Below are 26,538 nucleotides of genomic sequence, written 5' to 3' on the forward strand. Positions count from 1 at the left end.
TTACTGGCGTTGAAAGGGTAAGAAAGAAAGTTGCTTCGGCTTTTTTGAATTAAAAGTTAAAAAAAAATATAATTCTGATTTGCTTTAAATTTTCATTAATACATGCATTTTTGGTATAACTGTGGGAATAACCAGTAACTGACATCACCTTTGACCTGTTGATCTGAGAGTTGCACTTGACATGTCATCTTATTATAACGAACATTTGTGCCAAGTAATTTCAAAATCACTTTAACGATGTCAGAGTTATAGTCCAAACTGGAAGAAAATCTTTTGACCTTTGACTTCCACGCGTGACCTGGACATCTGAGCTAGGGATCTTGGTTTTGTGCCTGACATCAGCTGGTCGTATTATGGTGAAAAATTGCGCAAACTAATATTAATATCCCTGTACGGATGGATAACCAGTTTGTGTCGATTCGCCATAAAACCCAACTCACTCACTCACTCACTCTTTTCTATCGTAGTATGAAAAGCGATGAAACAATGAACTTCAAACAACTAAGCACTATCTAAACTAACTATACCCGATATAATGTTTTATTTATTTTGTTGGGTTTAACGTCGCACCGACACAATTTTGGGTCATATGGCGACTTTCCAGCTTTAATGGTGGAGGAAGACCCCAGGTGCCCCTCCGTGCATAATTTCATCACGAGCGGGCACCTGGGTAGAACCACCGACCTTCCGTAAGCCAGCTGGATGGCTTCCTCCCCGATATAATGATACTGGGTAGGAGAAAATAGTAATTATTCATGCGAAAACAAGATGTCATTATGAATTCTTTTCAGCATAACCATGAAGGTTACTAGTTAACCCAGGTTGGGTGTTTAGTCAGTTTACAACGCATCATAACATATTAAGTTTGTGAGCATTGAATTTGCACTCAAAGTCTATTTCAGATTTTATGTCTATAAAATGCATAATAACGCCATAAACGTTTTACAAGGCAATAAACAAAAGACTTTATTACTCGAGTTAAACATGTTATTGTTTGAAATAAGAATATCAAGGAGGTCAATGCGTTTGCACATAAATACTTGATGCATGTAAAAGTGAATACATGTAATGTAAAGATTTATGTAATAATTAAGCCCACCCAAGTCAATGCAAGACATATGTTTCAATAAGTAAACAGATGAGTGGCATACTTCTAGCCCGACGGAGACATTTTAAGGTGTTGGTATTATACAAATAAGCACGTGCCTGTAACCATTTTAATTCATTTCTAACGAAAGGAAGAAGAAAGAGGACTGTTTCTAGTTGACCTGTAGTTCAAGTTTCACAATTCGATTTAAAGATAGCTGATAATTAGTTTACTTTTTCGTAGTGCTTAAATGCAATTGGAAATAGCCGTAGTAAAATTTCAAGATTGGTATGTAAAACGATATCAAAATTAAAAACAGTTACTATGATTATTAAAAATTGCAAACAATTTTAACGGGTTCAGACAGATTTCAAATTCATGAACAAAATATTTTAGTGCATGAATGCATTATTGAACCGATTTAAAATGGGTAAAATTAACAGTTGTTCCGTAAAAAGTATCAGACATTCAAATGCATTTGCTGCAGTTCCCATAGGTAGATTTGATGGGAAGTTCATACAAACGTGTATTTAACATTTCTTTCAACTACACATACACAGGATACTGAAATGCTAGTATCTATAGGCCTAATGATATTCCAGACTTCGCATACAAACTACAGTCGAACAAGACAGGAGTACCAATGGACATCTATCCTTGAATCCAATATTTTCAAATCCTTTCGTTTATAATACACCGGAATATGCTGTATGCAATGTAGAGAGATTTATTGAAGACACTATTGTTTATCTGCTGATCTCTTTAATCATGGGCAAATATCTAACAAAATCAAGCACACGGTCCTATACACTCTATTTCAACAGATTATAGATCGTACGTTTATTAACGACAATGAAAGTCCACATTGTAGAAAAGAAATGACGAAAATGTAAACAAAATTGCGAATTCCCGTAAAAATTATGAAAACTTATATGCGGTAGAAAATTGTCAAATCAGTCTAGTGAAAAATCAAGAACACAACCCTATGTTATTGTTGTTGTTGTTTTGTGTTGTTTTTTTTGCCGTTTTTGAATCTCAGAGTTTAATCAAATTTTACATAGTAGAAAACGTTTTATCGTTCTGCACTATCTAAATAAGCAATAATATACGCCACACAAGCTCGAAGGGAATATGTAGATTCCTAAGCGTAAAAATGGCATTTAACTGTGACAGAACATTAATAATTACTTCACGTCATTCTTTTCGACTTTTACTTAACAATATATGAGCCGTGCCATGAGAAAACCAACATAGTGGGTATGCGACCAGCAAGGATCCAGACCAGCCTGCGCATCCGCGCAGTCTGGTCAGGATCCATGCTGTTCGCTAACGGGTTCTCTAATTGTAATAGGCTTTAAAAGCGAACAGCATGGAGCCTGACCAGACTGCGCGGATGCGCAGGCTGGTCTGGATCCTTGCTGGTCGCATACCCACTATGTTGGTTTTCTCATGGCACGGCTCATATCGTGAAGTCCAAAACTTTTAACAAGTAGAAGGTAACGGCTACTAACATTTCAAATATTTAGTCAAGGTCAATACCCTTGAAATTATTGATGCATGTTATAATCAACATTCTGTTACGTACAAAAATGAAGTTATATGACACTATCTGTAAGGCAATCGGTAATACAACACCGAATAAATGAAAACTTTCGTTATCTCAAATATTATAAACATAAAGTAGCAGTGCAGCCAAAAACTACCATACTTAGTCATTTTCCATTTCTTTTCCTATTGTTCCGTAACTGTTCAAGAAACGCATTGTACTAGAGTACAATTGTCTTAGCAACATCTCCTTAATTATTAATAAGCTTTTGCAAAAGTACTGACTTAAATCGCAAGGGTCATACGTCTGAACTATTAAAAGGCACGTCAGTGTAACAGCCTATTAAAAGGCACGTCAGTGTAACAGCCAGAATATCAACTATTTTGAAATATTGTACATGTGAAGATAATGTAATATAGTCCTGTATTAGCCCAAACCGTACTACTATTACATATTATTCGTATAAAAAGATATATATTATGTTTACTATATTAAGTATCATTTATCAGAGTATAATTCATCGTATAATGTGTCAGTTATTATCTCATAAAGGTTTAATCTGTTTATCTAATAAAGAATATAGGCGAAGTAGTCAGTCCCAGATGGTAGTCAGTCCCAGATGGTAGTCAGTCCCAGTAGTCAGTCCCAGATGGTAGTCAGTCCCAGATGGTCCCAGATGGTAGTCAGTCCCAGATGGTAGTCAGTCCCAGATGGTATCTCACATGATGATCTCTACATTGGAAAGTTTATAATTATAAGTTCATTTACACAAAATTTGCATTAATAAATGACCTAATTAGATATCCTTAAATTGTTTAAACACTGGCGTGCAGGATGTATACATTGCGGCGCATACATCCACTTTATTGAAACGAAGCGTTTTATGTGTGTAATAAAATTGTACATCTCAATTATTATTATTATTATTATTATTTATTATTATTATTATTATACCAGATTTATATAGCGCCCTTTTCATGATCAATTTCACGTTCAAAGGCGCTTTACATAGTTCAAATGCAGCCACATGGGGCGCATAATTCATCCTTATATAGTTGGATGCAATACTTTTAGTATAGAGTTGTAAACAAACGTAACATAGAAACATAAGTACGACAAGTTCGATTTGATAATGAATTGTTAATCTAAAAGGTTAATTATTTTCAATAAGCCAAATTCATTTTCTTTAAAAATCAAAGATTCTCAATAATATGCAGAAATATAAAATTTATGATTTCTTTCTTTTTCTCTCTTCTGGATAATGTTTTCATCTGCTTAACTGTGTGTTTGTTATTGTACCTTTGCCGTAAGCAAGGTAAAAAATGATATTGTATTGAATAATTTAATTCAAATTAATAAATAAGGAGAATATCGCAAAAAGTTTGCATCGTATATTGTAGACATTGCATACTGTAGACTAAATTAGTCTATTTTAGTTTCATTAGTATTTAGTTAGATTTGTGACAAGTCATGCTAAAAATGCCATTTAAGATGTTTCTACATATCCATTGTTAAAGGTTTCCTCATTTAGCATTATGCGTTTCTGTTACATGTTTCGCCTGGAATTCAAATATTGAGTGGAGTAAAAGATAGTACTTTAAATAGTTCGTTTTCCGGCGTTGAAGGAAGGTGGCTCATTTGATGGAACATTTCAACGCATATTTCAATGATTAAAATGCATATTGTGAGTAATAGGAATATAGATATACATAATTAAATACAATTTATGTTACAATTTAGACAGCTGTTTACGGCATTTCATATTACAATGCGTGTTTATCATTCAGCTAACACAATGCAACGGGTTAAACATGTTTGTCATTTTACTTTTTAATACTAATTTCATTTAATTTCAGATTTACGAGTAAAGATATATCATCTGCCTAAATATGTGACACCATATTAATCTACAAGTGGTTTGACACATTAAAGTAACCATCTAAAGTAGTGTAAATAAATAACAAAAAAAATGGAAATGAATAATGTAAATTTCACGGCTCGTGTAGAGGAATCCACTACGAAGTTAGGTAAGATAGTGCAGTCAAGGGACAATGATATAGTTGTAGCAGAGCAGAACAAGTATGCACATGGAGCTATGGAGTTGCCCAAGGATTATATTTTGGATTACGTGGAATATAGACACGTGTTAGAAGATTGCAATGCTTCTATTCACAAAACACCATATCCGTCAGATGGTGAGTAGAGCTTTGTTTAAAAAAAATAATATTTTTGTCTAAAACATTATAGCAAGAAGAAATTAAAGTGTTAGACGTGTTTAAGAAATCTTACCATTTCTCTAAAGTTATAAATTATCGGTATATTGACAAAAGATAGATACAATATTAAAGAATTATGTGTTCCATAAAAAATCCGTTCTGAGATTGGAAAGGAATAAAGAAAACAAGAAAGGCGAGAATTTAACTCAAAATGGATGCAATGCTTTTGGGTAGTAAATACCAAAGAAATGTGCCAGAATTTAGATCTAGATATTCGCTACCATATTTTATTAGGCATATATGGCAAGCCAATTGTCCAATAATTACGCGAACCCCAGTTCACGGTCGAAAAACTAGGATTAACGATTGGTAAACTAGGTTTTTCGAACGTAGAACTAGGTTTTTCAAATACTAACCTATATTTTCGAATGAAAACATCAGATACCGGGCGTAAACTATAGTTTACGCTCGTGAACCCAGGTTTACGTTCGATAAACTAGGTTTCTCGATTGAACTATGAATTTCGGTCGTTATCCTGTGTTTACGACCGTAAACTTGGGTTTACGAACGTGAACCTACGTTTACGAGCGTGAACTATGGTTTACGACGTTATCCTATGTTTTCGCTCGAAAAAATAGGTTAGTATTTGAAAAACCTGGTTTTACGTTTGAAAAACCTGGTTTATCGAACGTAAACCTAAGTTCACGCTCGTAAACCCAAGTTCACGTTCGTAAACATAGGTTCACGCTCGAAAATATAGGTTCAGGTCCGTAAACTATGGCTCACGGTCGTAAACATAGGTTCACGTCCGTAAACATAGGTTCATGGCCGTAAACCCATGTTCACGCCCGAAATTCATTGTTGATTCTATAATCCTAATATATCGACCGTAAACCATGGTTTACGTTTGATAAACTAGGTTTCTCGAATGAACTATGAGTTCCGGTCGTTATCATACGTTTACGATCGTTATCCTATGTTTACGCTCGTTAACCCCGGTTCACGCTCGTAAACCATAGTTTACGAACGTGAACCTATGTTTACGACCGTGAACTGGGGTTTACAATCGTGAACCTACATTTACGAGCCTGAACTATGGTTATCCTATGTTTTCGCTCGAAAATATAAGTTAGTACTCGAAAAACCTAGTTTTACGTTCGAAAAACCTAGTTAATCGATCGTTAATCCTAGTTTTTCGACCGTGAACTAGGGTTCACGTAATTATTGGACAATTGGCTTGCCATAGGCATAAAGTAATTTAGAAGTGTAGACTAAAATGCGTTAAACATGTACTCACTGACTCAAAAAACATAACGGTATTAGTGACAATCTTTAAAATTGGTGTTTGTACTGACGTCCCGTCTTAATAAGACCAATGAGAGAAATATTATGAAACGATTTCGTCTGGAAAAATAAAACAAGAGAGCTATTATGATATAGATTTGATCAACTTGAAGTGATGTAAAATAAATTACAAAAATGGTGTTCATTTATGAACATGTTGAAAATATGACGACGGTGACGGTGGTGGTGGTGGTAGTAATGAGGATGATGATAATAATGGCGGTGAAGATGATGATGAGCCTGTTTTTCGCACTGTGTTTAGAAAATCAGTACGCTCAGGTAATTGTTTGAGTGTAACTATTTGTCAAAGAAAATGCGAGTTGGTCGAACTCACTAAATGCCATCCCTAAATTTAGCTCGTCATTTTCTAAAACTTACGTTCATACATTGACATGGGGGACTTCAAAAACCAATATGCTCCATTGAAACGCATTTCCTCTTAAAACAATCCTATGGTGCATATTTCTGCCAACCACATATCCACTTATTTATGTAGACAGTTTTCTCTGAAAATGTCACATATCCAGTTATTATCTGGCAAGTGGAAAAATTGCGTGTTACCCAGATAACTATGTTAACAGGACAAAACTGCTTGTTAGTGCCCACTTCTGCCATCAACATATTTACATAAATAAGTAGTTACTGTGATCCAGTTAAATTTCGTACCCAAATTGGCGATTAACGGTTAGACTTTTCGTCCGCTATACGTAAATGTCACGGTATAGATTCTGAATTTTGAAACGGGGAGAAAACGTATCTACAGGCGGCCGCGTAGCTCAGTCGGTACAGCATTGGAACGGTATTCCGAGGCCCCGGGTTGGAGTCCCGGTCTGGTTGCACATTTTTCTCATCCTGTGACATTTGGCACCCAACGTGGGGCCTTGACGGCATCACACTGGTTAGTCTCCAACGCCTGTAATTCCCTGATTTATAAAGTACCCGCTGAAATCCGAGGACGAATTTCAAAATGGTTGGTAAATATGTCACAATATAGAACTTGAATAACAAAACGTGGAGAAAATGTGTAGACGGTCGGGTAGCTCAGTCCGTAGATTATCGGAACGGTATTCCGAGGTCCAGGGTTCGAATCTCGGTCTGGCTTCACATTTTTCTCACCCTGTGACAGAATGAATGAGTGTATATCCATCTAATCCCTTACCGCCACCCCTAATGGTTTGTGCCTGTAGACAGGATTTGGAATGATAAATTTGCATAGTTGTTATGCCCCTTTATGCATTTTCATTTATTCCATAATGGTAGGGGACGATTACGGGATATTACGAATCATGACGTGACTAACTGACCTAGTTAACGAAAGTGAATATGTGGATGGCAGTAGTGGGCACTAACAGGCAGTTTTGTCCTGTCTTGGATAACAAGCAGTTTTGTCACTTGCCAGATAATAACTGAATAAGTGACATTTTTACGAAAAAAATCGAGATAAATAAGTGGATATGTGGTTTGCAGAAATATGCCACCATATAATCCACTTCTGAATCTCGTTGTTACCACTATGAGGCCTTGCAGTGCTTGAAGAGACGCACCTGACGGGGATAACTTTGTAACATTTGATCGTTGTTGAATTTAGTGTACATATGACCAATGACAAAGTGTATTTTGCCACTTAATGTCGAAAGGTGGTGTAACACGGTGTTTCTATATTGTTTCATTGTAATGACTTTGTGCCGGTGCTTTACACGTGTATCAGGGTGTTCTGTGAATCGTTCTGAAATTCCTCTTAGCATGCAAGACTTGATACGATCCTTATTGAAATTCAAGCATATCAAACGTGTGCCGTTTATGAGACCCCATTAAACGGAAGCTGCGATAAAGGAAATTGAAATGCGCAGTAATTTAGAATTCAAAAGATGCTTTCGATTACTATTAGTTAAATGTTTTCATTATTTTTTTTAATTTGTTAAACGTGTTCAACACTTCTCCTTCTTGTTACATACACATTACTGAAAACAAAGATTGTAACGTTTTAAGTAATTTAACGTTTTCTTCTCGATACTAGTATTTTAAATATTTAAATGTCTATTTATCTACAGAGTTGCTTGCCGTAAAAATACAGTATCACGACGTGACAGTGACATATTAACTGCTAAAAATATAAATTTTATCTCTTTTAAAGTTTTTATGTTATTAATGGTTTATGACAAATACGTTTTATATATTAAGGAGGCGAATGAACAAAATGAATAAGTGTCAAAGTACATAAAAACATTAGAGGCATCTGTGGCCGTGTGGTTGAGGTTTCTGACTTAAAATCACCTACCTCTCACCGATGTGGGTTACAGCCTTACTTGGGACGTAGAATTCTTCATGTTGTGAAGCCATCCGGCTGGCTTACGGATGGTCGCCGGTTCTACCCAGGTGTCTCCCTTTATAAAATAATCCACGGACGGGCGCTTTGGATCGCCCTCCACCACGAATAGCTGGAAAGTCGCCGTATAACTGTCGCTGGGACGTTTTACACAGCAAACAATCATGATTATCAATATTTATTTCTTATCTGTATAAAGTGGCAAGCAAACTTAAAATATTTATCTCTTAAAAGGCTTATGCATGCACTTCTGATATTAAAACATAAACAGAATTGACACATCCTAAGACAAACAACGTAAAATCGCCGATATATTATATTTGAACAAGTGTATAAACGTTGTCAATGTGTATAAAAATTGGAAGTGTTATAATAATTGTTAGAGAGACGGTGGCTATGTTAATTGTGGCAGCTTACAAGTCACTTGTTGTGCCATTCATCTTTAAACCGATTGTAGTAACCGGATAACACTTCAGTGTACTAGACTAATACCGTGTTCAGACTACGTTTTTAATTCTACGTTAACTTAACGTGAATTATGTAAAGGTCAAGTAGGTTCTGTAATATAACATTAAAACTGGAGGTGGTTTTAATACTATATTAAAAAGTAATACTACATTATTTTACAAGTGTGAACGAAAATGTGAGTTATAACTGGTTTTACAATCCAAAAAACCACAGATCTTACCTTTTGGCGGAAGAATACAATGTGTTTCTCTGTTGTATCAAACAATTGATGCTATGACTGGCAAAAGTAATTGGAGTGTTGATGAAACAAAAACATTAAATTGCAATATAGAGTCATGCTGCTGCTCAAATTGGACTATAGATGGAATGAACAGAAAGTCTTAGATGAACACAGAAGTTTAAACATTAATGACTCCTTCTTGTTTCTGTTTGCCACCTTCTTTGTAACCGTTTTTGCTTATTGCAAAATATTTGTTAACTTCCAATATTGCATGTATATATTGAAACCACATTTCTTTGCCTAGTGTGGACGCAAACTAGATTATATTTGATGGGTTTTAAATGTCAAATACCAATTATGGCCAATTAGTGCCTGATAAAAATAAAACCGATCTTCTAGTGTGAACACGGTATTAGTGTTTTTACGCTTTTGGTAATTCAGTAAGTCCATTTGGTTAATTGTTTCCATACTGACGTTCAGATATCATACTGGTTTCATGATGTCACTTACGTCGTCATTCTAAATGTTTGTCCCCGTGTTAAAAAGCTCATTGACGACGATAATTCCATTTTTATTTAGACTAAAATAAATGTTGTGAAATAATTATTAGCTTTGTATTGCGAAATATGCACGAGTTCTTCAGTGGAAACATTGTACAATGGTATCATCTTAGCATGACTTGCTCCGGTATACACTGTGTTTTTAGCGTTATTGTTTGTTTGGAATGTCCATGATATTTTATGTGCATCTAATGATGCACATAAAGTCATTGTTTTTTTTAATAGCATCTCTGGTTACATCGCGCTGAATTATTCCAGCTAGGTTGTGATGAATCTTTCAATTATTAATAAATTAAATTTATTTTACCTCCGCGTTCTTCATCATGGTTCTGTTGACCATCAATATTAGTAGCTAATACATAATTTTCGGCAACACTGTTCACTTCATTTTTTCCAAATTTGAATAAATCGTATCTTTTCATATTACATAATGAACATATTCGTTTGCGCATATAATTCGTCTTTCGAGGGTACATGTGAGACGTTTGTTATTTTGATAAAGATAAATGTCATGCTATTGAAAGTTACAACAAAACTTTATCAGACAACACATCTTGTTATTTTGTAAATTAATTTTCGTGTCCAGACAATTTCGTGAGTAATACAAATTGTATGAAATGAACAAGAGCAATAGAATGAAACGATAATATCATCAAATGTTCTGTTTGATATGAATTATAAAGCGGAAGTGGTAATATGTATTTACTAAAAATTGTTTGTATCCATATGACCGATTTTCCGAGAAAGCGATCAGCAGCCACGGAGGCTCCATTTTTTGTTATGTTTGTTTGTAATACGACAGAAGATTTTGATATATGCCAGCACGCTTTCGTTATAATAATTTACATCTTTTAAACAATGTCACGTTCCGTGTGCTCATTTTCTCCATCAAAATCACTTACGGTATCAGAATCATAGAAAATGTAAATGAGCCGTGCCATGAGAAAACCAGCATAGTGGGTTTGTGACCAGCATGGATCCAGACCAGCCTGCGCATCCGCGCAGTCTGGTCAGGATCCATGCTGGTTGCTTTCAAAGCCTATTGCAGTTAGAGAAACCGTTAGCGAACAGCATGGATCCTAACCAGACTGCGCGGATGCGCAGGCTGGTCTGGATCCATGCTGGTCGCAAACCCATTATGTTGGTTTTCTCATGGCGCGGCTCAATTATTATTTTAAGTGCCGTTTTTATATATGTAACTGTTAAATTATAAGATTATTATCTAATCTGCATAATTTTGTAAAAATGTCGTTTGTATGGAATGTAGAAAATTCATGTAAAAAGTCAAAATGTTATTTTTATCAAAGTTTTTGTTACAGAAAGTGTAAATATGTCATACGTTATATCTTATTTTAAAAACAAAACGCTATCCATTAAAATATAATAACTATTAACATAAAACATTTGTGACATCAATCTAAGCAGGGTTTTTTTTGTAATTATTTCACTTGCTCATTCTTAAGGAAGAATAACTATCTTAACTCGATTAAACTATAATAATAAGACACTTTATTGTAGCATACACTAAGAGTATAAGTAAGGTAAGGGATGTGATATTATTTTCTCTTTACAATGTCTTTATGATTTAAAAATACTGAACTTAAGCTGTTTTCCTCGTCCGTCTAGTGTCGTCAACATTTTTATTCAAACTCTATCCGCTCCTAAGCCACCGAGCCAATTTTAAACAAACCACGCATGGGAAGTCTCCTATTAGGGTAAAATGGGGTAACTGGGACAATGGGGTAAGCGGGACACTTTACACTTTTCAGTAAATTAGGGAAATACGGGTTACATCCCAAAAACAAGATCATTTGTTGTAAAAAAGGCCTTCAGTTACACAACCTAATATGATAAAGTTTTCTCCCGAAGAAATTGCGAAATGCTTCCAGGATCGATTTCTTTAACTATTTGCTGTGAACATTACATATTAAATAAAAATAAGCACAGCTGCTGGTCCGATGCAAAGAATTTATTCTTGACGGGAACCTTTTAATCAAGTTTCTTTTGTCCACAACCGAGATTTTCGAACTTTATCGTAGATTTTCATATAAAATTCCTATCGAAATATCGTCCCGCCGAGGCGGACCGAAACAATAGAACGTAAATTATACAATAAATAACAAGACTAGACCTAAACAATAATATCATTAATCTTCATGTCTGAAGGGATAGGGATAAATAAGCGCCATACTCAAAAAGATATGAAATATTTGTTTACTTAACTTTGTTTTTATCAATATTATCCATTTTCTGAGAAAGGGGGCTGATATATTGTAGCTATTTACGTCATAAACCGCGGAAGTACAAATCAGTATTTTCCTTTTTGAGGTTTCGGTTACAGTTGTATAATATTTTAAAGTAATAGTTTTTATTATCACTCTTTGAGACAACGTTTCGGCCTATGGCCTTTATCAAGTCACACGTAACTTCCGTGATTCAATATAACGTTACCTTATTTATTTGCCAGCAAGAATAATTGCAAAATATGTAATCTAAGACTTGTGCAGGCCCTGGGCCAAAACGTTGTCGCAAAGAGTGATAAAATAAAAACTATTAAAACAATCCCTATGGATATCTATTAAATATATAAAATATATATAATAGTAATAAAATAATAGTAATTATTTTACAGAGCAGAAATACAATTTATAGTAGAGTAAGAAGTTATATAAATTGAGGGTCCATAGTTTGTGTCTTAAGACCGGTCTATATCTAACACATGGTTACAGCTAATAAGTCAACGTCTATGAAAAATTAACCCCCATGTCATGTAATAAAGGTCCTTCTGCACTTTTGCAAGACAAACCATTCTCTAAGTGTATAATATACATCAAGTTCTATTAAGATACGTAAATGACTTATAAACGGTCATCCACCTCACTCAGCGCCAGCGTGCTCGTCACTTTTTAATCGTAGCTATATAGTTGGCTTGAAATAAAACTGAAACCAAAATTGCATTTTTACGTCAAGGTAATTGATGTGTTATTTAATTTTTGCAGTATTGCATAATGTAAACAGTAATGCATTTTATTTATAAAACCTAACATTTGTGTATTTGACGTCAATTAGGAATTAGAAAGTAGAAGATCATTTAAATAAAAACAAAACATAATTTATCATTATGCAACATTTTATATAAAACATTTAAATTTTGAAATGTGAGCTTGGCAACTGCTACTTTTAATGATATATGCAACAGTGTCTTCTCTGTTTCATCATTTAAGCTTCACCATGAGAAAACCAACATAGTGCATTTGCGAACAGCATGGATCCAAACAATCCTGCGCATCTGCGCAGTCTGGTCAGGATCCATGCTGTTCGCTTTCAAAGCCTATTGCAATTAGAGAAACTATTAGCGAACAGCATGGATCCTGACCAGACTGCGCGGATGCGCAGGCTGGTCTGGATCCATGCTGGTCGCAGACGCACTCTGTTGGTTTTCTCATGGCGCGGCTCATTTACCATTATGCAACATTTTATATAAAACATGTGCAATGTGAGCTTGGCAATTGCTACTTTTAACGATATATGCGACAGTGTCTTCTCTGTTTCATCATTTATTAGAATGAAAATAATTCTCATATACATGTACAATATCAAAAAGTAAAACGTATTTTCTGGAAATTTGCTCTTTTCACTACGTTGGTAAGAGGAAAGTTCGAAATATAACAAAATGAGTAATTTCATATTTAAACGAAATCTAAACTGTTCACTTTTTGACATGATAACTTTTGGTAAATACTTCATACGCTCCACACTTTTTAACCTTACCCTGCTATATTTCTACAATGGACTGGTCCATCATTCAATTTGGGCAATACCATTTATTATTTAAAGGGTGTTCACTGAAAATTTACCGACTGAAAAGCGAACCAGTGCAGACCATGATCAGACTGCACGGATGTGCAGGCTGATCTTGGTCTGCACTGATCGCAAAGGCAGAACCACTTGCCGCCAGCAGGCTAAGGGGTTAAACAACGATAAATTTTTAGTACTCGTGTTGTGCACGAGAAGTTAATAGAACTTTAAAATCAAAAAACGTTTTTCAAGTGTCCTTTTATTTTATACAGATATTTAATTGTAACTATAGCATGTTTATATGTTAAGTTGAGGACATTTTTGTGAACAAATTTATCTAGTTCAGAATGTAGAGAATGTGCTAAAAGTCGTAAACACTCATAATCAAATGCTACTTTATGTACGTTAGACAAAGAGAGAAATCCGAGTTTTATTACTTTACACGTAACAAAGAGTTGCAATTATCATATATTATGTTATATTTAGAAAAGAAACGCTATGTATTGTATCTGTTAGCATAAAACTTTAACGGTATCTATCGTAGGATGTAAGTTTGTTAATTAATTAACTTGCTATCTTAACTATGAAGTATCTGTCATACTGTAACAGGACACTACCATTGTAGTGGAAAGTTTATAATGTTATAAAAATGAGGTCATGCATGTGACAACTGTTTTCTTTGTATAGTTTGTTTATGACTTTTAAAAATATTAATTTTTTGTTTGTCAGCTTCTCGATTCGTGACTTCTTCCAGAGACCTTCGGTTGGTAAAGTTTTATGGTAAAGACCAAATATATGTAATATTTCTGTTTTCTGACATGTTAAATTAACTGAACAACATAGAACAGCGGAGAATTTCTATAAAAATTAAACATGAATATTTATAGTAAAATAAAATGCGTATTTAAACGTAAAAAACGGGTTGAAACTCGATATGTTAAATGTTATGCAAGAAGGGGACCATTTACATGAACGCTGTTATCTGTTTATAGCTGTTGACGTGAACGTTTCTAAAATGTTTATCAAATATTTAAATCACGTAAAACTATACGATACTTAAAATAATTTTTGAACAAAATATACGTTCCATTTATTTTTAGAAAATCCATGCATCATTCCTATAGTAAATCGACGAGTCTTCTCTGACAGCTGTATCCAAAATGTCTAGTTTTATTTACAAACCAATAGTTTGCACAATATCTATTAAGCAGGCTTTACCGTCAATTACAAATCATATCTTCTCTAATTCCTCTCTGATATTCAATTGAATGCGCCTTGATTTTGAAAAGAAGATGAATTATGTCCTAAGTAATTTTCTCGATCGAAAAATCCTTAAATGAGACCTTTAGCACTTCTCTATTATACCAGACAGTTGAATTAATTTCTCTATGAATAATTTACATACACAATTTACTGGAACAATTTCGAACATTAGACAAAACGTACAAAAGAATTCTCCTTCATAAATTGACAATAGGGATGCCAGTGATGAAAAATGGCAGATACGAGAAAAGGAGGAATACGAAAATAAATAAAAGGATGATAAGAAAAATCTAACGAAAAAAAGAAAAATAGAGGCAAGATGGAAAGAAGCAAGAAATGGCAGAAGACGTTATTATATACCCTATTTACAAAATTTCAGTTTTGGGATAGTGACCTAGTGGATACGGTGTCAGTCACTTAAGACGAAGTTGTAATTCCGAGCCTTACATTGCATCTCTATGTATAATACGAGTAACACCGATGCTGGTTTTTAAGGAAGTGCACGCGAGTGTGTTTTAAGTTAAATGCAAACTTTCTTTATTCTGACTAAAATAAATTATTCGGGGTGCCGTATTAAGCACGATTTTATGACCTCGTATGACCTTATGCCGCCTGAATAATGTACCAATCGGATTTCTTGGTAAGGTATTCTCGGTATTTTCAGCCATAATGAGAGATTTTGTAAGAGTGGCGCTGATTGGAGGAAAGGCTGAAAATGCTTCACTCTGAGTCATGTTTGACACTGAGTGAAATGACAACGCGTTCATCATCTATAACCTCTATAAGTACAGCACCATCGGGTTGTATGCGTACCACTTGAACAGGTGTGCGTAACCAAATATTCATCTGCTCATCCGGACATATTTCTGTTTTGTTAAGTTTTCTTGTTAAGTTATTTCTGTTTTGTTAAGTTTCCTTTCCTTAAGTTTTGTTTTTACAAAAAGGTTATTTGTTGTATACAGTCATTATTTCTTACCCTGCATTACAGCAACAATTTCTAACCAGTGCAAATCATTAAGTAACCTGCAAAAACATGTCCGATACTGTTAAATTTTAGACTCTAAATTTTAAAATAATCTTTCCGATGAAAACAGTACTGTACATATTCTGAATGATAGACAAATTTGATAATAAGCTGAAGTAGGATAAGGGTTCATGTTGCTTCCAACAATTCCAGAAATAAAGTATAGAACGTATTTCAATATTGTTTGCTTACTGTTACCATCTTTTAAGCACCAAAGGCTCAAAGAGAGCTTTTGTGATTGCTTGGTGTCCGTCGTGTGTCCCTCTACAATTTCTAAACACAGTCTTCTTCAGAACTACTGTCCTCATTTATACAAAACTTCACAGAGGCCCCTTTCAACATTGCCAAAAGATTTAAAATACAGGTTTCTGCCCATAGATTACTTGTGCTTCAGTTACATCACGCCGACCATCTTTTTTAAAGATATTTCTTGTTTATAGTCTTAACAGAAATTCATGAAAAACACACCAAAAATATATTTTGTTCTCCTAAATCCTTTCGTTTCCGTATCAACGTAATGTTGTTCAGTATACCTATTTCAACATGACTAAAGACGGTACTAAGTATACTGATATTTAAATTTTTGGTTAATCTCATTAATTCAAAGATAACTTAATTTTTAACACAAGTATTGAATGGTTGAACATTGTTGTTGTTTTACTAAGCATTGTGCAGAAATTGAGAAAACATCTTGTATTAATAAAAAAAACAAAAAACTTACAAATAAGTCAAGGCAAAGGTTTCCCCAAGTGAAAAGTACGCGAAATTGAATCGTTAGCATTTTGATACATCTACAAATGCCGATGAGTGTATGCCGAATTGATGTAAATAGGCGTAGAACCGAAATAACTTTACAAAAAATTGAATAAAAGAATCGAAATTACGGAAGTACAAAATTACACTAACTAATCATGGAATTACAGCACATGTACATATATATAAAATGTTTGACATTTTCCCCATTACAACAGTTTTGCTGCATAATTCACGCCGGATTGGTTGGGAGTTGATCTCCTTTTGCCTGTGTTGGTTTTTCCTTGTAAAGCGAAGAAGTTTTTATCATTTCTTTCTGGCGTATGTTTTCAACATTTTGCTGCCTGGCTGTAAATATTAGCCGTCGTAAGCTGTGTTTTTGAAAGAACGTAGCAAGTCAGCTGTATGTGTTTAATGCTCATTGTATACTTTCACAAACACTAGACATTATCTTACTTGCAGATGGGGCTACTAAGTATTTTTGCTTATTTTAAATGCCATATATTATAAAGATATGTAATGAAATGAATATATTTACATAAGTTTCTATGAATTTCAATGTCATTTACGTAAATGAATATTTTCTATATCTTCCATTAATGTCATTCCTCGAGCTTTCACGTGTTTTTGATGGATATACAATAAAAAAAGCACATAGTTAACAGTTTTTGTCAGCTATTATCAACGATAAAAACACACGTTAATACAGGTATACGCAAAATTGTCAACACAGTTTCTAACACATATATATGTATATAAGAAATAGAAGGTTCCAAAAACGATCACTCACGTCAATAAAAGCGTTAACGTCCTTGATTTCGAACCATTTGTGGGTTCGAAAACCTGATTGGGTGTAGAATTCCTTTAATGAGGACACAGGAATACGAAAGGCCGATGATTCTACGCAGGTGCCCGCCTAAGCCTGAAAAAATACCCAGAGGAATATCTAAGGTTTTCATGTACCATCAAATGTCATATGAATTGTGTTAATGTTACTGTTAACCCAACAAAAACAAAAAAAGACGAGTCATGCCAATCTTCATGTTTCTTGTCATTTTTCCTCAATGAAACTCTACATACCTATATATAATTCTTGTACTCGTGGTATGAAGCTGACCTTTAGATTACATGTTTCATAAATAATGTTACTTTCTCGGTGAAATCCGGCAATTCATGCAACGGTCTAACTTATTTATATGCTCGTTCTGTGGTGTACACTACACACAATAATATAGTATTGCAATGCAAATAAGAAAGTACATGGTTACTTCTAACACCTGTAAGCATTTTTGCAATTCATGCTTCAACCAAGATGTCAACCGGACATAGGGATACATTTACCAAACTTGATATCCACATGTTCTTGTGACCTGCTGCCAGAATGGAAGTGAATTTACTTGTTAAGGGTGAACTTATGTCAACATTTGCACTCATAATTGGTCATTCCACGCAGTTAATGTTCAAGAGATGATAGCTGATGTTGAAGAGATAATTAGCAAAGTGCGGTGTCGTCTGCACGCGTTGGTTAACAAGTCTTTAAGTATTCAATTAATGATCCGCCTTCACGTGAGACGTTTGTCATTAAACATGTTAAATAGAACATTTAGACAAGTAGATAATATTTCTTCTTGACTAGTACTTTGCAGCACCAGACATAGTGCCATTTACCGAGACATGCGCAGTTTCCAAGTTTCTGCGAACTAGGACTCAGTGTTGTTATTAATGGGATTTTTTGCAAAAATACTAGAGCTCCTTTTGAGAAAAGCGCATGTCTCCCACAACTGCCTAATCATCTAGATTGGCATTTCTTCTCCATTATGTATCTGAGTCAACCATGCACCAAGACCTGTATCACTGGCATCAGTATTTTCGGTAATTCAAGGGCCATAATTCAGAAGTGCCTGGGCCGATTTGGCTAGTTATCGAACTTGGCTGAGGACTTATTGGCAAACACATCTTATTCGAGTTTGGTGAAGAGCGGATGAGAAATGTGCGACTTAGAGCGCGGACAAGATTTGAAACAGACTGACGGATGGACACACAAACAGACAGACGAAGTAAATCAATATGTTTCCCATCACAGTGGTGTGGGAGACATAATTATATCTGGAACCAAAATGAAAAGACACCATACACCGTGTACATAAACACTAAATAAACTAGTTTCTGTACATAAAATGCATTGTGTGTTAGGTTAAAAAGTATACAATTAACAGATACATAAGTAGCCATAGAATGAATTCGTACAACCATTAAACTGGCATTTTTTACCAAATGTCAGTTAACGGTTAGTCCCATGATTTTAGAATATATATATATATATATAAACAAAAACAAAAGAAACAACAGAATGTCATAGAAAGAAAGCATTGTTTTACGTGGAAATTGAACAGTATAAATGACATGTATATTACTCTATTAAACAATGTCAGTTTACTGATACATGCCTTTATTTTTTGAAAATGATTGCATAAAAAAAGGCCGTATTTTTGGACAGTTCAGTGCCTTTTAAAATCGCACCATTTTCAAAGAACTGTCACATATCCACGTTTTGATGCATTTGTAATAATGTTCCAGTGCAGAAATTGCACATAAATAGGTCTTCGAACGTAGTTTTCAGCATTTTCTTATTTTAAGGTTCTTACAAATGACATTCATTTTGAAAAGAGCCAGTCGTACGGGACAGCACGGTAGAACATGTAATGGACAGGCAGATTGCTGGTAAAGATTCTGTTTGTCTACCAAATGTATTGTGGTTTGATATAGATCTACTCCTGAACCTTAATTGCGAAAGTAGCTCTACATACGCAATTAGTTTTAGATTGAGCTAGTGGAAAAAGAGGATGTTTTATATCTGGAGTTAATATCTAACTATAAGATATCGCATGGTATATTTTTTTTCATAGCAAGCACTAGTAACAAAACAGAGTTCCATGTGTACGACGCAATAGCCAGACAAAGTGTGACTTGTAAATTACATTAGGAGTATTCATTATTATTTTAGATATAGTATTCTCCTATTGGATTTGTTTGCAAAGTCATTCGTTCCTATCCGTTTGCTTCAGTCTTATTCAAATTTATGTTACATATTGCATTTTTAACTCAGACCTCAGTCGTGATTGCGGCTTATGATAAATTGATAATGTACACATATTTATATTACTATCTTAACCACATATTTATATTACTATGTTAAGTATTTTGTGGTCGAATAACTTTACTCATTTACGTAATGATATTAAGCTATGAAAGGTAGATTCTAACGATAGGGACCACTCTTTAATATCTACGGTTCATTGCTGCTCTGATAATTGAAGCAAGCCCAGCATAATTTTTAACAGTATATTTTAATGAACACGTAAGAATGAAAACAATCAAGGTCTACTCGTGGTTTGTCGTCTAATTTACGACGATTCACTGTTCAGATGTTCATTTAAACACCCCGGCTTACTCCCTCGTGGTTCAACTACTACTCTGAAACGTGATAAATCAGGCGACAAACCACTCGAATGCTTTGATTATTTGTTGATTGTTTTAATAGAAAATGATTAAAACCGAATTACTTATCAATATATTTCCTTTGTGAATGCTGGTTTAATAGGGAATCGATTCTACCGATTTTCGGCGCGAATCGACGAAAATCGGGATCGATCCCTCTACGGTAACATGCGATTTGCCGAATGAGATATACTATCGAATCAAAAAAATGTGCACTTTTGACACGTGCCATAGCGTCTGACTTCGGATTTTTTGGAAGAATACGCGTTTTCCTCGTGCCTAATAACCGTCCACATAACTTGTCCGAACTGCTACGTCTTGCACATCAGTGCAAATATGGATATATGGTATATATACACGTAGTGTGCACTTGTAAGTAAAAGCACCTATTGAGCACATTTCATATAAATAAATATACCTCTCCAGAGGGTGCGCCTATCTACCTTTAAATTGATTGAAAATCGATCCTACGCGTAGCGACGAAAATCGCGATCGATCCCTCTACGGTAACATGCGATATACCGAATGAGATATTTACTATCTAATTAAAACATGTGTCCTTCCGTGCTGTCATTTGACAGTTCTTTTCAAATGTTATGGGATGAGATGAAGTCGGATCGATTCCCGATTGAGGCAGTGCCTTATTTCATATTACTGCAGAAGTTGTAATGTTGAATAAAATATGAAAAATACATGGTGTTGGGAACCTTGATTTTGGCATAATTATAACAGTATAATTAGTGAAGTTTAATTAACCAACTACATAAGTTTGCAATGGTAGCCATGATATGGGAACAGAAAATGAACATTTAGAGCATATTCTTTAATGCTTTAAAATGATCTCCCTTACACTTTATATATACCAAGTACCCACAAAAGTGTGTTAACTTGAACATACTGCTCATTTCAAGTGCAACTCTAACATGTTTATTTCCTCCACGACTCTGAAATCTGTTTATGGAAATTTGACATTTATTCTGATGTAAATTTAAGTAAAGTGGATTTAGACTGTTGCTGTCTAAAATCTTTAGAACATTTTTCGGAGAAAAATTGAAGTCTAGCATAAATCAAACATGAGTTTTCAATAGGGACTTTCACGGTACAACAAAGTCAGACACTTTGTGATAAATGTAAAGTGTAATTCAAGCAAATTATATGTTTTCACATACAGAGAGAAAAATTCAAAAGAAGAGAACAAACAACTCATTAAGGGCAATTGATGTTTGCAACGTTTTCCTTTAAACAGCTGAATATCATAAATATAATTTGAAAGTAGTCTGCTAGAGTTCATACTTTATGTAGAACGCTTATAAGTAGATAGTAAAGTGCTGCGAAACAAAATGTGAAAAGTTAATTTTTGTCTAAATGTCACAGTATGTCTGACAAATATACATTTTTTTCTTTCATATGAACATTTTAAAAGAGTAACAAGGCATAAATTTGCCGATGTATTTTAATTCTACAATGGATAATAAAGTTATTCCGTATTAAAGTGAATATGATTTATATCTTCTTTTCATAGCTTATTTATGAGATCAGATATGTTATAAATCGATATTCTTGATTTCGAAAACCAACGCACGTTTTGTTTAGCCACAGCAATTCCTTTCCGTAAATCATATACATTCAACAAAGTAATTAAAGCATTTGCTCTGAAATGCATGATGTTACCGATGCATGTTATTATCAGTGCTACATTGCGGTATGTCTGTGATGTCAGTAAACATCAATCAAATAGTGATTTATCAATACTGTGCTATACTACTTGTTGTATTCCAATATACCTGCGGCCGGTAACTAGACCATGTTCTTTTATCCTGTAGGATACACAACTATTATACTGACATACCAAGTTGTATATCAAAATGTTTGAAAAAAAAACAAAAAAACCAGAAGATAAAAAAGAAACTGCAAAATTATTATAATGACTCAACATTCAAGCCCAAGAAATATATCTGTGAGTTATTACTTTTCAATACGAGTTGGGTTAGAAAGTTAGGTAGAGCCATACTATCATTTAAACAACCTAAGCTATTCAGACTCACAGCTCATGTATTAGATCTTTTTTAAAACAAAAGCTTTTGGCTAATATTTACACTTCATAACACGAAATAATTATAACCTCGACGTATCTGAAATGTTTAATTAGTGTCTGCTGTTTGCAAGATTATTGACAAATTCATAAAAATGCAATAAGTACGGGAATCAAAATGCAATAACGTCAGCATTTTTATTTTTAGACGACAATCAGGTAAATGCCTTCCAACGTGAGGAGAGACTGGTACACTTATCACCTTCCCAAGAATATTAATCTCTATAAAACACCTATCGAAAGATTTCCTATTAAATTGTAACAGAACCAGAAGTGAAATTATTAGGAACTGGAATTTTATCTTTTTGTTTCACGTGGCTGAAAATAATAATGAATTACATGTAACAAAGTACTTTCTGTCTGTCTGGAGTCTACTTGATGATTAGGCATCCTTGGTTAAACATTTTGAGTTTGGTTAAATGTAATCCGAAGCAGTACTAAATATAATGAGGGTTTCATGAGAAACTGTTATTCATAGTTTCTTCTTACATATAATACACTACATTCTTATTGTCTTGCATCAACATGTAAATTATGCAACTTAAATTAATAAATAATCAACCAATTTGTAACAATGATAGGTCTGTCTGTCAAGGCAGTTCCGTAAGTTTTCTGGTAAGCATTGTCAGAAGTATATCTGTTCACGATAAAAGTTGCGCAGACATGCTGTGTTGAGGGAAAATAAAGAAATCTTGTATGAGATTAAACTTGAAATCCGTTATGGTAGTTCTGAACGTTTGATAAACCGGAAGTAATTGCGTAACGCCATTTAAATAAAGACTGGACTCAGTATACTGAAAAGAAAATCGTTTTATGAATTAAGGTAGTTCTGCACATTCGGATCAAATTCTTTTTCTACAATGTAGAATTTGAGTAAACCTTCCTTTTTTCAAAACTTATACTGAATATACTTAGAAAATTCGACAAATAAAAAAGATAGGGTCGTGTGCTCGATTTTTTGCTAGACTGATTAGAAATATTTTGACCCAACACAAGTTTTCATCAAAATTTTGATAACATTTTCGCAGTAGATTTTTTTCTACAATATAGATTTTAATGGAACTTCACTGATTTTAGGACTTTTTTATGAAATTATATAACATGTCAGATGTTTTAATATCATAATTTAATTTTAGAAAGATAGTAACGTTGTTGTTGTTATAAATTTATAAAGTTACGTCACATGTTTAAATTTAAAGGTTTTTGTTCTTCTGGTTGTTTACCCTTGAATCAGTACTATGAGACGTGCCTCACTACACTCTAGTCTGTTTATAAATGTTTTCTACTAAAAAAGCAGTTCTATAGTCCATTTATCCTGACGGACCACATTTGAACAGAAAGTAATAAAATATATGTACATTGTTCTTCTGCGTTGTCTACAAAATACAGTTAAATCAGTTGATATATACTGAGAATTACTCGGAAGCACAGAGCACCCAAAACTCAACCATAAAGCCATGCATTCCAAAAAGAAAATGTAACGGTAAAATATAGCAGACGTACATTCTAATTATACGCAAAATGCAAAAATAGCTAAGGGGTAGAGAAAATGGTTTGGGTTTTGGGGAAATGGAACAAGCAAGGGTGACTATTCAACAGTGAAAGCCACACTCCAAAAACGCTATTTCCCTGCACCGCAAATCGCAGCAGCGCAAACACGGGCGTACACAAGACAAACACACAACTTACAGACAGACAAACAGACACGCACGCACACACGCACGCACACTGCAAACGTACAAGCACAGCGGGGTACCACCCTAGACACAATAAAAGCACAATAAAACTTATACATGGAATTATTACTTTAAATATAGTACAACACAGCAGCTTTCAAAATATTGACGATTTTCTGGGAAATAATTTTGCAGTGACAGTAATTTAATGACTTGCGACAGATACCTTGAAATCATTTACACGTGTTATTGCATTTATTATGACAGATTTGAAAGAGTGGCGAGTAGAATTCAATAGGGAATGTCTGTAAAATTTTAACGATACCCTGTAAAGCTTTATAAAGATAATTAATTTAAACGATACTAACCACAAATCAATGTTATGGCATGCCAACATACAGCGCTTTCAAAAATAGGAACATAATGGCCTTCAACAGATTAGGTGGGAACATTTATATGAAAAAGGACACTATAACAGGACCATTGGTTTATGGAAACTTGACATTTATTACGATATAAATTAGCGTATAATGGATCAAGATATTTTCTGCTTATAGACATCTAGATTATTCACAGGAGCGAACTAAGATAAATACGAACATAAGCTCTCATTAGAGAATTTCCTAGTACAACAAAGTCAGATGTCGTCTGATGACAAATGGAATTAAACTTAGTTTTCACTCGTTCTTGAAACCAGAGTTGATCTACTAGATTGGCATTTAGAGGAAACTGACACTTCTGTCCATGAGCAGTTAATGAATTTGTTTTGACAGTAGTTATAGTCGCAACGAGTTGATAGTTATGGACAATAGCTTATAAAAACTTGTAGATATTTTTATCCCCCGCCGATGAAATCGGGAGGAGGGTATTGAAATGGCGTTGTCCGTCCTTCAGTCCGTCAGTCCGTCCGTCCGTCCGCAGCCATTTCTCAGTAACTACTTGGTAGAATTTCATGAAACTTGAAATAAACATGAACCAACATACTGCGATGATGCCCGTCAAGTTTTTTTTTTTTTTGATTGGGCAATTTCCCTCAGAGTTATTGCCCTTGATTTAATAAAAAATGTCCGTCTGCAGCTATTTCTCAGTAACTAACAGGTAGAATTTCATCAAATTTGAAATAGACATGAACCAAGACACTGTGCTGATGCCCGTCAAGTTTTTTTTTTTGATAGGCCAATTTCCGTCAGAGTTATTGCCCTTGATTTAATGAAAAATGTCCGTCTGCAGCCATTTCTCAGTAACTAGCAGGTAGAATTTCATCAAACTTGAAACAGACATGAACCAACATACTGCGACGATGCCCTTCAAGGTTTTTTTCGATTGGTCAATTTTCCATATAGTTATTGCCCTTTAATTGTTTAAAAATCCACAGATCTTTACAAAACAAACCAACAATTGGAAGATTTCATTAAATTCTTTCATCTTTTCATGAACATTTATTATGAAACATGTGATGTTGTGTACCTACACCTGGTCACCACCTTACCTTGCCCCCCCCCCCCCCCCCCCCCCACCATTTTTTTTTTTTTTTTTTCATTTTTCATTTTCTATCAATATTTATAATCAACATGTAAACTGTTGTATCCTCACCCCCCCCCCCCCCCACCCCCCAACAACCATTCATTTTCTTATTTGCTTTTGATAAAAATTCCATTGCATTTTGTACTTCTTAACTTTTTGCTGTTAATATTTTGACTCTATTGATAATTCAATTCAATGAATTTCTTGTTTAAATATTTCTCATAAAATTATGTGGTTAATTTTTGCCGGTTTCCTCAACTTGACAATTTTTCTCGATATTTCACATTAAATTGAATGTTTGCTTGTTTCATGAAATAGTTATTCACAAAATGACATAGGGTTTAATAATGTACATGTGATTTAACTATGCATTCACAGATGATTTATCAAAATTCTTTATCGTTATTCGCATTACAAATACATGGGACGCGTGTATAATCTTTGAAAACATTGTACGACAATGTTAATCTACTCAAGCGTAACACAGCGCGCGCTCGAAGAAACAACAAAAGAAATGTTCGCGATATCATGTACATAATGATCCTTGATAACGTATTACATTTCAAACAGTGATTTGCTCTTGAATAAAACAATTGCTTGTAGTTCAGATGCGTATTACAATATCACTCGGGCCACGCCCCCGTGATATAATTCCTTCGAATCTAAACTTCAGACAATGATTTTATTGAAACGACAAATCATTAAATGAGATATATTACTTCTTGATTAAGGAGAATATAATCCTTCTAATGTCAAGGTGTATTTATGATAATTGAATTGCGAAGTTAGATATAAATATAAATACAGTGCACTGTGGGGAATCACGTGATCAAAATAATCTCTAAACCAAAATAAATTTATGAATAATATGGGATAATACTGTAGCAAGTTTTGCTGTAAATCTTACGTATAGCCTATCATATGGCAACATAGATGTATCCTGAAACTACAGATTTCAATCACAGTCACCTTCTGATTATTTAAGGGAGTGAGACTTCTTATTTTCCTTAGTGTTTGTAATTACAGGAAATATATCATCGTTGTTAACTACATAATTATTTAACCACTTTCATTTGTCATATGTTAGGCAATGTCTAAATTCCATATCTTATTATGTTAGGAAATTTATTCATGTTCTTCAAA

At 34.2% G+C, this 26,538-nt stretch overlaps 1 protein-coding gene across 4 annotated transcripts in view; it reads left to right on the forward strand.

Annotated features, from left to right (window-relative positions):
* The window catches only part of LOC123530882 (calcitonin gene-related peptide type 1 receptor-like), a 123,195-nt gene that overhangs the window by 62,216 nt on the left and 34,441 nt on the right, over positions 1-26,538 (forward strand). For all 4 annotated transcript variants that reach the window (XM_053517119.1, XM_053517117.1, XM_053517118.1 and 1 more), the window contains one exon: positions 4,490-4,828. In XM_053517119.1, coding sequence (XP_053373094.1) covers positions 4,603-4,828 — 226 coding nt within the window. In that variant the 5' untranslated portion in view covers positions 4,490-4,602. The remainder of the gene's footprint in view (positions 1-4,489; positions 4,829-26,538) is intronic.

Source organism: Mercenaria mercenaria, chromosome 11 (assembly GCF_021730395.1).
Source record: "Mercenaria mercenaria strain notata chromosome 11, MADL_Memer_1, whole genome shotgun sequence".
In the NCBI taxonomy this organism is placed as follows: Eukaryota; Metazoa; Mollusca; class Bivalvia; order Venerida; family Veneridae; genus Mercenaria; species Mercenaria mercenaria.